The sequence below is a fragment of the Vicia villosa genome, linkage group LG3, assembly GCF_029867415.1.
Source record: "Vicia villosa cultivar HV-30 ecotype Madison, WI linkage group LG3, Vvil1.0, whole genome shotgun sequence".
Classification (NCBI taxonomy): domain Eukaryota; kingdom Viridiplantae; phylum Streptophyta; class Magnoliopsida; order Fabales; family Fabaceae; genus Vicia; species Vicia villosa.
Window position 1 is genome coordinate 7,919,654 of NC_081182.1, and position 16,257 is coordinate 7,935,910.

General features: G+C 36.5%; 2 protein-coding genes across 4 annotated transcripts; one reads left to right on the plus strand and one right to left on the minus strand.

Annotated features, from left to right (window-relative positions):
* Positions 1–479: 479 nt before the first annotated feature.
* Positions 480–5,362, minus strand: LOC131660199 (AP-4 complex subunit mu-like). Of its 3 annotated transcripts, none has more exons than XM_058929378.1 (13): positions 5,181–5,358; positions 4,999–5,093; positions 4,693–4,896; positions 4,471–4,584; positions 4,238–4,366; positions 4,027–4,138; positions 3,642–3,736; positions 3,443–3,547; positions 3,277–3,371; positions 1,279–1,366; positions 1,083–1,143; positions 918–991; positions 480–792 (listed from the first exon to the last, which is right to left on the minus strand). In XM_058929378.1, exons 1-13 carry the CDS (start codon positions 5,236–5,238, stop codon positions 694–696), a joined length of 1,329 nt encoding a protein of 442 aa, XP_058785361.1. In that variant the 5' UTR covers positions 5,239–5,358; the 3' UTR covers positions 480–693. The 3 variants fall into 3 exon arrangements, with proteins under 3 accessions (XP_058785361.1, XP_058785362.1, XP_058785360.1); XM_058929379.1 differs by having other exon boundaries at positions 4,995–5,093; positions 5,181–5,221; XM_058929377.1 differs by having other exon boundaries at positions 4,999–5,362.
* Positions 5,363–13,445: 8,083 nt separating this feature from the next.
* LOC131660200 (mitogen-activated protein kinase homolog NTF3) lies at positions 13,446–16,013 on the plus strand. Its single transcript, XM_058929380.1, has 3 exons — positions 13,446–13,941; positions 14,251–14,676; positions 14,948–16,013. The coding sequence occupies exons 2-3, from the start codon at positions 14,254–14,256 to the stop codon at positions 15,641–15,643; spliced, it is 1,119 nt and encodes a 372-aa protein (XP_058785363.1). The 5' UTR covers positions 13,446–13,941; positions 14,251–14,253; the 3' UTR covers positions 15,644–16,013.
* Positions 16,014–16,257: the final 244 nt, after the last annotated feature.

Sequence of the window (16,257 nt, forward strand, 5' to 3'; positions counted from 1 at the left end):
GGCATAGTCTTGTGGGAGGTTCTACACCAATTTTAGATGGGTTACCTCATACGTTTTTTGCTTACCCTGGTCCACGTACGGCGGGGGAGTTTAGGACTTCTATCTCTAAAGAGATTATTCACATTTCTTAAAACAAGTCGAGGATTCTCATCGAGAAGAGTAATCGAATTTGGATTATTATACACATTGGGCATTAGATATCTTGGCCTTTGGTGTTGTTGGGCGAGGAGAAGTCTTCTTGCCCAATCTTCTTAAGACAGAAAAATAGGTACTCTAAGAGCTATCGTCATTGTCGGACAAGATCGGTATCTAGAGGAACTCCCATGGGAGTCTACCACGTTTTAGGAGATGGAAAATACTATTGAAGCTTTTGGGTGCCACGGCTCGCTTGTTGAGAAACTTAAGTTACTTGTGCATGAAGTGTAAAAGAAGCATGTAAACAGTAATCTTCAGAAGGTTAAATATGTTTTCAAATCATGTAAACAAAGAAGCATTAGATTATTAATTCAACTTTAGAACATCTCATTTTGGTCTTATTCCTAAAATGCACCACTAATGCAATTGATAACCATCGTCAATTCTAAATTACCAAAAAGTAAAAACACTACAAGTAATTTTCCTGGAATTATTCAGCACACAATAACATCCATGACTTGGAAAACATTCAGAATTTAGCTTTTGCAGATACTAGGATTACAACCGGGCAACGTATGAGTTTGCTTGGGTTACATATCTAACCCATCGATATGGATTATGACTTTTCGACTTCTTTGCTATCTGCAAGTACTTCACCTGCACCAACAAAGCCAGCCAGGGTTTAATTTCTAGATAATGAGTATAATCATGGCACTATATTATCAGAAAGATCTAGCACAATTTGCAAAGAAAACGCTTCAAAATAATCTTTGGCATTTTACCTGAAGCCTTGAAGAGTTGTACATAGGTATAGTGAATGTCATGCTAAGAGGCCCTGCTTCTTTCATGATATTTCCTATATTCGTTACAAACATGTTAATTCATTACAAAGAATTATCTCTCTAGACATTCAGTCAAAACAGAACAGTCGGAGCATTGTATTATACCATGTAATTCCTGCGAAAACGTCAGCTTTGCTCGTAAAGTATGTTCAGATCCACCAACAACCTGTAAAAGAATGGACAACCAATATTATCAACTAGTGGCACTGCTCATACCAGCCTCAAATGCATAACAGAAGGTTCTTCATTAACATCAAATAGTATATTGATTATTTATGGAAAAACAAAGTATCGAGATTACCTTTTTTATTCCCCATTCCAGTCTTTTATTTGCTTCCTTGAAATCAGTTGTGTGTCCAACCGCTCCAGGTTCTAACTCAAAGTTAACACTAAAAAAATTGGAAATAAATTAGCAAGCAAGATGAAGTATGAAAGAACAATTATTCAAGAGGTAGCACGGTCCCGAAAACACTCACTAGTACTGACTACCACCCTACTTTTTCTAGCCCCACCCCACCCACTTTCTCTCTCTCTCACACATAAGTCAACTCTCTAATGAAGCATTGACTGCCATAGTGGAGTTAGTGCCAGACTGCCAGCACTAGCAGACACTCTCCTTTTTCGCCCTCCCTCACAGAAAATCAATGGTGAGGCATTGAAAATTACTAGTGAGGCACGCATGAGCATACACAATCACTGGTATGACATTGCCATAGTAGCACTAGCGCCAGTACAGCTAGCACTCTTTTTCTTTCCACCCACCATTCAGCAAGATGAATGTTTTATCCAAGTATTTTCATCAATTTCGTAACTATTTATTGTCTTTGATAATTAATTAAATAGGCTTTTCAAGAAAACTCACATATTTAGGTTTTAAATGATTTAATGACATTTTTCTCGTAATGTGCTGCTTTGGAAAGGTTTGATCTATTTTATAGGTCTCAGCAATCAAAGGAAGGACCAGAAGAGGAGAAAAGCAGTATGCGCAAACGCATATAGAAGCCTCCATGCGCGTATGAAAAACTTGTGAACACCAAGGCCAAGCATCCAGACACGTAATAGAAGCTACCATATGCGTATGGAGAACCTCATGACAAGCATCCAGACGCCCTGCATACTTTGGTAAAAAGCGTCCAAACGCCCCAGATATAGTACAGACGCCTTCACAACACAACTACACATCCAGCCGTTTACCAAGGTGTATGCAGGAAAAATCAACTTCTAACAAAAGGCGTGCGTATGCCAAAACCTGAGCACATACGCCCACTTACGACTAGGAAACCTGGTTATTTTCACATTATCTTGGATTTTAGACGGCAAAAGACACTATTGAGTGCAGCAAATACATTAGGAGCGACGGGGAGCATAATTCAACGGATTTCAGGGTTGAGGCTTCCTCATCACTGATTTATGCGTAACTTTTATAATTCTTTCAATGTATTTTGTTGGGATTATGAATAACTAAACTCTTTAATATTAGGGCCGAGTCTGACTTTGATTCCCCTAATTACCCTAAATTGACCTTGTTAATGATACTTACAAAAAATCACTGCTGCAGCACGTATTGTCATAGTAGAGTTAGTTACAGTACTGGCTGGCACTCTCCGTTTTCCCCCAGCATTTAGCAAGCTGATTATTTTGAACACACGCGAAAGAAAATCAGGGGTGAGGCGTGAAAACAGGCACACGCAAAATATCACTGGTGAGTTGTTGACTGTCATAATGTCACCGCCAGAATTAGCAAGCACTCTCCTTTTTCCTACTTTCATTCAGCAAGTCAAAAGTTCTCAGTTCAGATTTATGAAGGAGACTTTCAGTATTGGGTGTTAAATTTTTATACCCACCAATTCTACCAAATCCAATGGCAAGAATATATCACACGCAACCATGTGTGACGTGAAAGTAAGTCTGTCAGCCAGTGAATTTCTGGTTGTGGTGAATAACTAAAAACTATCTTCAAGTTGTAAGTGGTAAAAATGGTAGGGCTTTTTATTTCCTATTCAGAGGTTGCACAACTCTTTTGCTAAAACAAAACAATAATCAGAACACAATTATTTGATTTGACGTCATTTGCCGATAAATTTAGAAAATTACAGTGATTTTTTCTTCTATTTCTTGTTGTTAGTTTTATTTAGTATTGCAGGTACTTGGGCTATAGAAATCTAAATCCTCACCATTTATCAAACAGACCGACCAGCCCTTTAAGAAAGCTTGTATTGACACTGACAGTAAACACTAATCGTTTCTATTAACTATGACCAAAATAATATGCACTATATCAGAAAGAAAATTTAAATACCGAGCAGTAAATGTAGGAAGGGGCATCTGTACAAGAACAGTGTTAGCATTGATGCTTGAGTTGAATTCAGCTCGCACTTTAATGGTGACTTCAGCCTATGAGAGTATGGCAGATTGTTAGAACGACTAAAAAAATAAGACTTAGAAAATTAGAGGGTGGGTAAAACCTTGAGTGGTCCTGTTTCTTCAATCAACGTATTAATACGAAAGGGTGGCTTAAATGCTTGAGTTATACGATAATTCATGACAGGAAATTCACCATCTGGTGGTACCTATCAAATAAATGCAGTCATTAGTAAGGGGCCTCAAATGTATAATAAACTGTTGTATACCGCATATCGCTAAGCTTATGTAATATGCACTTACCAAAGATAAAGTTCGGTCAACATCAAAACTATCAAGGTGTACAGATTCGTGAAAGTTACAATCGTCTAAAATCACAGCACCAGAACCTCTATAATCTGTTACAGATGATAAAATGAGGTTAGAATAGAAGAAAGAATATACAAAAAACTGACAGGGATACAAAAAATCGACTAGTCAACAACATAAGTTTCATTAAGAAAACTATTCATCTGTCAAGAACAATAAACATAGAATGTTTTTAAGATGTCAAGAATTTCAACATATAATAGAAAATTACAACAAAGTATCCTACATTACTTCACAAAACAACCAGACACAGGCATGGTAACATAGATTGCAAATTCCAACTTTCACGTGGAACAAAATACACAATAGATTGACCCACCACTTGTTCCGATACTCAGGTCCTCATTGAGAGCAAGTTTAATCTCTGGGTTACCAGTAAGATAACTCTTCATTTGAATGGTGCCATCAATCTCACTAGTAAGTATATATCCCTGTTTTAAACAATACAATCCATATACAAAGCTTCAAACATTTGCAGCAATTAAATGGAAAAAGAAAAACAAGCATAACAGATGGCACGAGATACTCACACTAGAATTGAATGTGAGACTAATTTTCTCAATTACATCAACAAAGATCTCATCCCTCTTCCTACCACCAGGTTCATTAGCAACCACAGATTTCGTAATAGCCGTACCCGGCATTCTCTTGCTCCCGTGCTGCAAACACAAGAGCGTACATTAACAAATCAATAAAACCACGCTCGACAAACAACTAAACGCATGCAACAAGTGAACCACCATTTGATTCTACAAATAATTACCATAAAAATGGAAGCGGGACCAACGGGCATATGTGCATTCTCAATCACAATCGGCTCATTGAAAACATACGACTTCAAAACCTCCGTAGACGTCGTTTGCACATAACCAAAATCCTAGCACAAATCAACATAAGTAAAACTAGATACTTGAATACTTCACATGCAAACCATTAAAAACCCAATTCAACCAAAGAACAACAATACCCTCCAAGAAACACTTACAATCATTTCATCAAGCAGTTCATACACAAGCACAAAATTCTTCCTAAAAGAATCCTCATTAAGAACCCCAAGGTAATCTTTAATAACCCGTGCAGTTCTTTGCAAAAGTTCCAAAACAACAGAAGGCGAAACATTAACTCTTGTAGTAGCAACAAACAACAATCCAGCAACCTTAACATGGAAGTAGTTCACACCATCCACATTCTATCAAAACAACAACAACAAAAAACAGTAAAAATTAAACCCAATACTAAAACCATTTCAACATGATAAACAATTCAACATGATGATGAACAAAATACCTACAAAAACAGGTGGAGCATCACCATCAGCGTCCTCTTTCCAGAACTTGACTTTTCGGAAAAATGTTTCTGCGCTTCCCTTCTGTACTTCACCGCGATCTGCAGTTAAGGGAGTAAAAATTAGTGATGAGTTTTGAGAATGATGAAAAATGGATGGTGAGAGATTGAATTGGAATGAACAGAGACAGTCGCGGAAGACGATGTTGTCGCCTCTTTGGGAAAGGACGAAGAACTGAGAAATCATGGTTGTGTTGTGTTGTTGCTGTGTTTCTTTCTTTGCTTCTTTGGTTCTTCAACTCAACGCTTTTTCTTACCCTTTTGTTGTTGCTGTTTTTTTACTTTTGTTGTGACCACGTTTTGCAACAAATGGATTGTCGTTTTTGCCACGGGCGAGGCATGTGACTTGGAGATTAGCAACATCGTATAACTCGTGTCGTTTATTCAATATATACTTTATTGCTTTTTTAGTGATTTTATTTTGGGTAAAATACATTACTTAATGGAATTTTCACTATTTTGTAGAAATGATCTTTGATTTAAAAATAATAGATACTATTCTTAAAAATATATCAAGTTATACTATTACTAACTATTGTTATTTACAAGTTAGTTAGTTTGAGCTCAAATCTAGTTAATTTAATTATGTTACAGTATATAATTGATTCGTAACTAACTTCTTATTAGTATATATAAGTCAATGGTGTATTATTCATGAAAATGCCACTTTTCGTATCAATTCTTTTTCTTCCTTTCATCAATTTTAATTTTTCAAGAAAATCTATGGTGAAGGGTCAAAATTCTCATAATCAAAATCAGGATTAATCACAATTCTTAGTCCTTATTCTGTCCATTCATTAGAAAATTGTATAATTGTTTGTGTAACATCAACTCCGTATGGAGAAAATCATCATGCTTAGGTGTTGAAGATGCGTATAGCCTTAGAAACGAAGAACAAATTCAAATTTGTAGGCATATTGATTGATGTTCCGAAGGAGAACGATTTGAATTTTGCGGCATGGGCGATGCAACAATCTTGTGCATTCTTGGATAATCAACTAAATTACTCCACTAATTGCAGATAGTGTCGTCTTTATCGAACATGCAATCGATGTTTCGATTGCAACAAGAAATTGTGAATCTAAAACAGAGTAATAGCAAAATTTCTTAGTATTTTACTGAAATAAGAGCATTATAGGAAGAATTGGAGCAATATAGGCATCTGCTTTTATTGTAGTTGTCCACATCCATGTACCTGTGTAGTTACGAGGAACAGTAGATCATTGAAATTGAAAGATAGAATAATTCAATTTCTAATAGGGTTGAATGATGAGTCTTAAAGTGTTGATTCAACATTTGTCTTTGATAAATAAAGTGTTTTTATGGTAATGCAATGGGAGAGGAAGTTATAGTATGGATAAACACTTTTAGTGGTGAATAAAGAGACAAATGCAATAGTAAATGATGTTGAAGGATCAAGATCCTTTGGTAGAGGTAAATGATCTCAAGATAGAATCAAAGGAAGTGGCAAAGTATGCACTTATTGTGGAATGATATGACATTTTATATAAACATATTACAAGAAACGTAGTTTTCCATCTAATTTTGGGCGTGGAAATGGTGGAAGTAACTTATACGTGAATCATGTGGATGTTGATGATTATGAAGAAAAGTCATGTAGCAACAATGCATGAAATAAAGCATCTCCGACAGCACCCTTGGAATCTTTAAGCACGCTCAGTGCTGAGGGGAATTGATTATTTTAGGTGAACGTGCAAAGCGTCTCTGACAGGCCTCTATGGAATCTTAAGGTGCGCTCGACGTCGAAAGGAATTGATCATTTTATTTGGAGGTGCAAAGCGTCTTCGAGAGCACCCCTGGAATCTTTAGGCATGCTCGGGCATCAACTGCATTGGTTGTACCCCTGTCATGTACTACTAAAATATTTTATTCATGGTGAACAATCATTAGGATATGTTATATGGTAGTTAACAATATTTATATATGCATGCATGTGGACGTAAAATACGAAACATAAACGAGAAATTTTCATGCCTCTTATTTTCATTGTTGGTTTTTTCCCTCCTTAGCCATGTTGGGGCGTATGGGGGTTCGGGCTTTGGAGTTTCAATATGAGGGAAGTCACATTGATTTGCATAGATGCGCTTCCCATTGATCCCTTTGGAGCACATGGTGTATCTTTTAGTCACTTTAACGTCGACGTACAAAACAACTAGTTCTCCATATAGGTTATGGTACGTGAGCTTTAAGTGCACGAGTGAGGCTATATCATCCAACGCTACAATGAAGGGTTAACCTAGGATGCAGTTATAAAGGCTCTTGCATGGGATGACTAAGAACTTAGTGTTAATGGATTGGAGGTCTTCGCTCTCTCCTATGGATACCATTAACTCCGTATATCCCTAAGGACAGGTGGTCTTCCTGTTGAATGCTTATAGATCCGAGTCATCATATGGTATTAGGCTTCCTCAGTCTAGGCCCATTTTTTCAAATAGAGACGAGTAAATGATATCACATGATCTTCCCCTGTTAGTCAAACTTTGTGAGATGTCAAATTTTCTTATGGTAGTCCTGATTACGAAGGGGATTCATTAAGAATTCCCCCAACATTTTTCAGAGTCTCGAAACCCTATCATAGGTCGATCGAGGATTTTGGATGACGAACTACATTCATTTCTATAGACGACTATCATTTCTACAATTTTCATTTTGACTATACCCTTGGATGGTAGGTTTGCCCGGGGTGCATCGCCGGATATGGCAGCGATATATGGCATTTACCTTTGTTAGCGATATATGGCATTTACCTTTGAAAGCTTTCATGGGCGACTTGATCTTTGGAAACTCTTCTTGGTCTCGTTTTCTGCCCTTAACATATTCGGACAATCAGCCTTTTTTATTAGCGCTTCAATCGTGTCTTTAAGTTGGATGAAATCATATTATTATGGCTATGTCCTATATGGAAGCAGAAGTACATTGATTCATCTGTCCGGGTAGATTGTCGAATGGGATAGGAAGATCAGATCCCAGCCTTCTAGAACTTAGTGTTGATGCATTCATGGTAAATCTTATCTCTGGAAGTATTCAAAGTATATTTTTCATATTGGTCGTACGACCCCCTATTAATGTCCTATTTTGGCCGGCAGGATTCCTTCTCTGTCTGGCGATCAAAAGTTGTGTCGACGGCCGAGGTCAGGTTCTTGAAGCGAGTATTTGGCTTTTCTTCCAACGCCGTGTATGGTTGGGCTAGGTTTAGCATCTCTTGAGTCATTTTTACAGTCTTCTTTCCCAGCTTGGTGTGAAAATTATGGTTATGGAGGGGTCCATTCTCGAAGATCCGGCATTGGTGGGCTTATTCAAACCCTACCTCAACTACAACATGAGAATTCAGTTAATGTATGATCGTAAGCTCTCATTTGCTCTTTGAATGATGCTACTTAAGGCTGCTATAGTAATTGATCGTCTATTCCAAATGGTGAAGTGGGCGATGAGGCAATCGCAAAAATCTACTCGTGACTCGATACAACCGCCAAAAAGACTGTTAAACTACAATCTAGTCGGCCCGACCAAGGTTAATGCTACTAGAATACACTTGGAAACATCATCATCACTGTAGTAATTGAGTCGTGACGAGTTAGACATGTTCTTCAGGATCTCCTTTTCCATTGTACTCTTCTAGTTTGAGAGGTTTTTGCATTGACTTGGGAATCTTACTTTCTAAGATTCGGGAATATAAGGGATGCTTAGGCTGCACCCAATTTGGTTAGTGCTCGCCACGGTCTCTTCCTAGGTTCCAGGGAGGAGAACTACATTTTCCTCCTTAGAACGGTCTTTTTGATTTCTGAACTTTGCTCCCCTTTTCTGTGGATGGTTCAGACCGAGCGGAACAATCTCTCCTTGATACCGTCTCCTGAACTGAGTTCCTCCGGGATTGAACATGGTGGAGGCTTTCTTCAAAGTAAAGGAATATTTCTTCCATCGCCTTGGAGTTATGTTGTTGAATGGTGTTGTAAATACCGTTGAGTAAATCGTTCGCGCATATGTTTTCCTCAAGGATGCTAAAACCATGTGATATCTTTGGTCGTTCAACAAGAAGAAAAGTTGGAACTCCAACGGTGGAGCTTGAATAATCCTCGTTATTGGAGGAGGAATCATTAGATCTGGACGTGTAGGAACACATTAGTGTCGAAGTTCACTTTGCTAGGAGGATGAATGGTGTTTGGTCGATTGATCTTCGTCAATGCTACGATGGAAGTAGTTAGGGTGGCTTCACGCATAGTGGCGGAACAAGTAGCTCTAGATCTAACCATTTCCATAAATCAAATAAGTCAGAGACACTAGGGATTGAAGATCCGAAAAATTGATTAATTGCAATAGGTGTGGAATTCCAACCAATCGATCATAACCAAATTTCATGTTTGATTTTCTGGATTTTTGTTCAGGCGTCGAGGTGAACTCCTCACTCAAAAACTGAATGCAAAGATATAAAATTGTTAGAATTCAAGAATCCAAAGTCGTTTCCCACATACTGTGCCACTTTTCAATTCTAGAACTAGAAATAGAGTAAAGTGTGGAAGCTGCGGCAGAGTAAGACTTCTTATGCGGTGGAGCGGGGGTGTACTTGTAAGGTTAGCACTCTGGCGCTCAAGTCAGTATGCGAAAGAGTATAGAGTATTCAAATTTTGTTTGAAACTTGTTACCTAAAACTGAGTCATTCCATATATATATATAGGGGAGAGGAATAACGACCTCGCTGTCTTTTAGGCGTGGAATGCGGATGACCGTTAGATGTGCCTGAGGCGTAATTCTCTTGCGGAGAGGTACATGATAGTTCAATGGTCAAGAGAAGATTATAGAAGTGCGGCCGAGTATTTGGTTAATATGTTTTGGTCCAAAGTGTTCTATCTCAAGTGGTCGGATAGAGAGAGATATGGTCGACCCAGAACACGATGTAACACTTTTTTTATTTCCTCAACCCCATATCAAAGAGGACAACATCGTCGACATAACCCATACCCTCGAAGAAGGATACCAACTACTTCTTCAGGTAAATCTCTTCTTAAGACTAATCATCCATTTTGTGCATATGAGATTTCTAATCAACAAATAAATTGCTTTCTAATCTCTTATTTTCATCAGGGAAATCGCCCATAATATTCAAAAGTTTCCACGTCCACGAAGGCAAGGTATAAACAGCAAAGACGAAGGCAGTACTCAACATCTCTTAGTCTATCCACATCAGTGAGTTATCCCATATTGCCTTCCGAATTTTAGATCGAATGGATTCCATTATAAGGATTCTGCCAACGCATAAAAATAAATACATATAATTAGTATCCAAAAGCACAATTAAAGATAAATATGGCATCCATATCAAAATGCATATATGGCAAAGAGGTTCCTCAAAATACAAAACATACAAACCATAAAATCTCACAACCCTCTTCTCTAGAAACCCTAATGAAGAAAGCAAAATAGAAAAGGATGAGGCAGAGAGTTATCTTAAAGAGATAAATGTGAAACCTCACACGATGTAATATTAAGGGAAATTGTGATACAAGGCACAATAGAAAACAAAAATTTCCCTTTAGTGATCCTTATGAATGAGCATGATCAGTGATACAACGACTACCTCTTGTGGCAATTAAAATCTTTGATGCAGAATCGAAGGAGTGATCATGAGCATTGAATAAAGAACAACACCTCTACTCAGTCCACACAAACGAAGTGCCTTTAGTCTCAGTTCTAGCTGCTACGAATGAAGGCTTTGAGCGAGAGAGCTAGATAGATAGATAGAGAGAGGGAGAGAGAGAGAGAGAGAGAGAGAGAGAGAGAGAGATAGAGAGAGAGAGAGAGAGAGAAAGAGAGGGGGAGAGAGAGAGAATACGGATAGGGTCACAGACCAAATTTTCATCAAGTAAGAATGCTTCTACACAAGGATTCTATTTATAGAACCACTTGTGTGGGTTGTAAGTTAAAAAGCTCACTAAAGTGCATGTGCACCATACCTTATGGTGTACCGTATATCACTTAAGCGCATGGTATCTTACCATATTCTGTATTCTACTTAAGTGCATTGTACCTTACTGTGTTCTACAATTCACTTAAGTGCATCACACCTTACAGTGTTCCTTATTTACTCCATCTTGCATCAATCTGTCCTTATGTGTGTGGCCTTGTAGGTTCCCCTGGTGTTGGCAATTATATTAATCACACATTTAACATAATAAATAGTGAACATTATCTAGCAACACATCACTGCTACCCAAGTCACGAAAATGTCATGTGATTTGACAAAACCTTTTTCGTGATAATACTTGTGTGTCCCATTATCCTCTTGCCCTTATACCTATATTGAACACAAGGATAATACTCCTAATATTCATACCTATGTTAAGACTTGATAACTCCTTATATATGATCCATGAGATGTAATCAACAATCTATCTACATAATAGTCTTAATGCTTTAATGTTATCCCGCTTCATAATAAAGCTCGACTATAGATACTTTAAGAATAATATCTTTATGTCTAATGAGATTTCAAGATTAAGTCACACTTAACATTTCATTAAACGAACTAACTATTTTAGGGACTTTATTATTTTGGAAAGACAAAAATAATAAAGAAATACCTTTTATTATTAATAAATAATTTGATACAAGTATCAAAAGTATTGGCCTATAGGATTTACACCTACACTAAGAAGGGGGCGCCAATGAGCCAAAAATGAAGATTAATGCAGTAAGAATTACCCGAATATAAGAAGTTGCAAACAAGATAAAAGAATAGTTCAGAAATCCACAAATGACGAAGAAAGGAAAACTAGTAGTTCCACAACTCCTCATATTTCTCAGGGTTAAACTGTGCGATCCATTACATTGGGAAGTACAAATCATACCACTAACGGTCGAGATTTCATCACAAACTGTTCCAAGCACTTGAGTATCATAGGACAAAGAAGATATCATTACTGTTAGAACTAGGGGCACACGTCAAAACTTCCTTGCGAAACACTGCCAATTACGTGAAAGACATTTAATGCATCTAGTTCTAATGTTAGTGACCATCCATCAAGACTCTTCACTTACTTCGGTTAATTGTTTTGGATTGTCCGCAAGGCTCATGGCGAAAGGCCTCAGAACAAACTCTAGGTAGATAAACACATATAACAAGTAGACATTTACTCTACTTAGAAGCAGATGACTCCGCCCTCCAACACATCAATCACCGTCCAATTCAATCACATGACTATCTGTGCAACATTTTACATCACTTGCAAACAATTTCAATCGCTCTTAATATATAAGGATAAAACACATCATTTTAAATATTCAAATTCATTTCCACTCTCACATCACTTCTGATTCTCTCACGGACTTAGGCGTTAGATTGCTAATATTGTTGACCAGCCCCTCCCAATCGCATTACAAACTTGTTCCCTCATTTCATCACACATTCGAAGTTCTTTACCAAACAAATATCTATATATTGAAACATAATACTAAATAAATAAAATGAATTTCATATTTAATAAATATTTCACACTGACTTATACTTTGAGATGTTAACCTTACATGTCACTCCATTCTTTGTCGTTTCAAAAGCTTTTTCCACCACTTCACCCCATTCCCATGTCTCTAGGACAAATATCCTTGTACTAAAAATATACTACCTCCGGTCTCATTTATAAGAAAAGATTATCTTTTTAGATACATTGAATAAATAATGTATTTGGACAATATATTATCCGGATACATTATTTATTCAATGTATCTAAAAAGAGAATCTTTTCTAATAAATGAGACTAGAGGGAGTAATACTAAATAAATGATAAATTGCTTATAAAAAAAAATAAATGATAAATTTTTTATTTAACTAAACTTGATATTAAATCAATAAATTGTCGTAATATATTTTAGGGATAATAGTCATTTGCCCCCTGCAATAGTAGCGATATTCGGTTTACCCCCCTTTTAAAAAAAAAATTTGTCCTGGCCCCCTATAATATTAAAATTGTAAGTCTTTTGCCCCCTAAGAGGGAAAATTACCCCCTGTAAAATATTTTTTTTTTATTTTACTCCTTGGTTTTTACACGTTTAGGGGGTACCCAAATATTACAGGGGTAAAACAAATTTTTTTTTTAAAAGGGGGTAAACCGAATATCGCTACTATTGCAGGGGGACAAATGACTATTAACCCTATATTTTACTTTATTTTATTAAAATAAAATAAAAAATTTGATTACGGCGCCTCATTATTCATTCAGATAACTTATTGTACTATTAAAAAAGTTTATACGGTCATTATATCGTTGTATATACGCTACGTTTTATTAGCTGGAAAAAAAAATATTAAATACATTTGATTTGCTTTGCTTTGCGTGCTATTACATTACGCTTTCAGATTTAAAGTGCATGAGATCCGAGTACGAAACATACTCTAATTTATTAAAAGATTCACCAAAAAAAATCAAGTAGTTCAACAAACAATTTATAATTATTATCACATTTATCATCATATACTACTAATTAAAATAGCGTAGTAACGAAGACACAAAAAATAATGATGAAAAATAAAATAAAATACAGTAATAAAATAATTTAAATATTTTTCGTTCAGACAGAGAGGGTGTTGGAGGAAAACGCGGGTGTGTATGTACGTAAGTTTGTTTGTTGTGAGTTTCTGAAAAAGAAAGAGAGAGAAAAAAACTAGAGAGAGAAACAAGAGAGATTCATAAATCATATCATATCCATTGATAAAATCCAAAAATCCGAACCCTTTCCCGTTTGGTCACGACGACCTAGAGAATCTATTTTCTTCATCGATCCATTTACAAAACCTATTCACACTCAACTTCACTCCCCACGATTCACGATTCAATTCTTTCTTCATTTTCAATCTTCCTCAGCTTGTTTTCACGATAAGGTTTCCTTTCCCTTTTCCACTTCTTCTACATTTGGAAATTCTCCCTTTTTTTAAGCTTCTTAATTGGATCTGCAATTCTTTTTACCATACCAAGTTCTTAGGTTAATTAAGGTTTTTCACTCTCATTGAATTCTATGAATTAATTAAATTGATTGAATTAATTGATTAATTGAAGTCATTGGACTCAGGTTTTGTATTTTTTAATTTTTTTTTGGTTTTTTTAAGTAATAATGACTAATTATTTTCACTCTGTACTGAATTGTTCATAATCATGATTTTGTTGTTGTTGTTGTTGTTGATGATTGGTAGGAAATGGCAACTCCGGTCGAGCCTCCAAACGGGATAAGGGCGGAAGGGAAGCATTATTATTCCATGTGGCAGACGCTATTTGAGATCGACACTAAATATGTGCCGATTAAGCCGATTGGTCGGGGAGCGTATGGGATTGTGTGTTCTTCTGTTAATAGGGAGACAAATGAGAAAGTTGCGATCAAGAAGATACAGAACGCGTTTGAGAATCGTGTTGATGCGCTTAGGACTTTGCGGGAGCTTAAACTGCTTCGACATCTTCATCATGAGAATGTTATTGCTTTGAAGGATATTATGATGCCTGTTAATAGGAGTAGTTTTAAGGATGTTTATCTGGTTTATGAACTCATGGATACCGATTTGCATCAGATTGTTAAATCTTCTCAAACGTTGTCTAATGATCACTGCCAATATTTCCTCTTTCAGGTATGGATTAATATTGTTAGGGTAACTTAGTATTCTTTTATGTCAAATATGTCATTTTTCTATCAGTTAACAATATAGGAAACACCCTTTTGGAATTCATTTGTTAGCATGTGACAATCTTGCAGAAAGCCTTTGGTTAAGTATTTCTGAACATGAAACTCCTCTCAATAAAGCAGATTTGTTGCGCTTTCAGAAGTTATAAATTATGTATAAACATTTGTGTTGCTTGAATGATTGTTGTATGTTCTAATAGAAAGTCCTTTTGTTGCAGTTGCTTCGGGGTTTGAAATATCTACACTCAGCTAACATCCTTCATCGTGACTTGAAACCGGGAAATCTTCTGATTAATGCAAATTGTGACCTAAAAATATGTGATTTTGGGTTAGCTCGCACAAACTGCAGCAAGAACCAGTTCATGACGGAGTATGTTGTCACTCGGTGGTATAGGGCACCAGAGCTTCTACTTTGCTGTGACAACTATGGGACATCTATTGACGTATGGTCAGTTGGATGCATCTTTGCAGAGCTCCTCGGACGAAAACCTATTTTCCCTGGTTCAGAGTGTCTCAACCAACTAAAGCTTATTATCAATATCCTTGGTAGTCAAAGGGAGGAGGATATCGAGTTTATTGATAATCCTAAAGCAAAGAGGTACATCAAATCACTTCCATATTCTCCCGGAACCCCCTTTTCCAGACTTTACCCTAATGCACATCCTCTGGCAATTGATCTGCTAGCTAAGATGCTTGTTTTTGATCCCACAAAGAGGATTAGCGTTATGGAAGCACTTCAACACCCATTCATGGCCTCTCTCTATGATCCTAATTGTGATCCTCCAGCCATCATTCCAATTGATCTTGACATTGATGAGGATCTAGGGGAAGAGATGATAAGGGAGTTGATGTGGAATGAAATGGTTCATTACCATCCTGGATCTGCTATGGGAAATGCAGCGTTGTCGTCTTGATTTTATTCTCTTCAGGGTTCTATTTTTATTATGTTCCCTTTTGTTGGTTATAATAGTGTCTAATATAATAGCTTGTTTTGAATAATTAGGAGGGCTCTGTCATCGTGGTGAGCTCAATATATATATTCTGTTTCCTCTTTGTTGAGAACAGAGAAAACAGCTAAAATATGGTCATCTCGAAAAAACATGAAACACTGTTTGCTGATGATGCATAGTAGTAGTTTTTAACTGCCATTTTGAGACATTGATTTTGTCTTTTGAACTATGTATTTTGTTCCCCTCAGTTTGAGTTGTATATAGTGTTTCTTTCCTAAACTATTCTGTAAATTAAGTCTAATGTTTATAACAGTACAGACATCTTTATGATCTTTGTGCTTCAAATGTTGTGCTCACAAAACATGCATAGTGAACATATGTATATTCTTCTTTTGAAATTATGCACATCACTGAGGCTATGTTTGGGAAGGCCAAATTTTCAGGAGTCTTTTACTGGTTAAAATTCTTCTCATCTTTGACACTATCAATATGTTCTTCTATCATGTAATGACTTTGATATCAAATTAAACTAATTATATGTGATTTGTGTCTTCTGATAAGAGACTGTCATACATGTT

Excerpts from the sequence above, each read along its gene's own strand:
- LOC131660199 (XM_058929377.1), bottom strand. The coding sequence starts at position 5,238 with ATGATTTCTCAGTTCTTCGTCCTTTCCCAAAGAGGCGACAACATCGTC. Across the intron at positions 4,585-4,692 it reads AACTGCTTGATGAAATGATT|GATTTTGGTTATGTGCAAAC; the intron begins GTAAGTGTTTCT and ends GATTTGTGCTAG. Across the intron at positions 3,737-4,026 it reads CCTGAGTATCGGAACAAGTG|ATTATAGAGGTTCTGGTGCT; the intron begins GTGGGTCAATCT and ends CATCTGTAACAG.
- LOC131660200 (XM_058929380.1), top strand. The coding sequence starts at position 14,254 with ATGGCAACTCCGGTCGAGCCTCCAAACGGGATAAGGGCGGAAGGGAAG. Across the intron at positions 14,677-14,947 it reads GCCAATATTTCCTCTTTCAG|TTGCTTCGGGGTTTGAAATA; the intron begins GTATGGATTAAT and ends CTTTTGTTGCAG.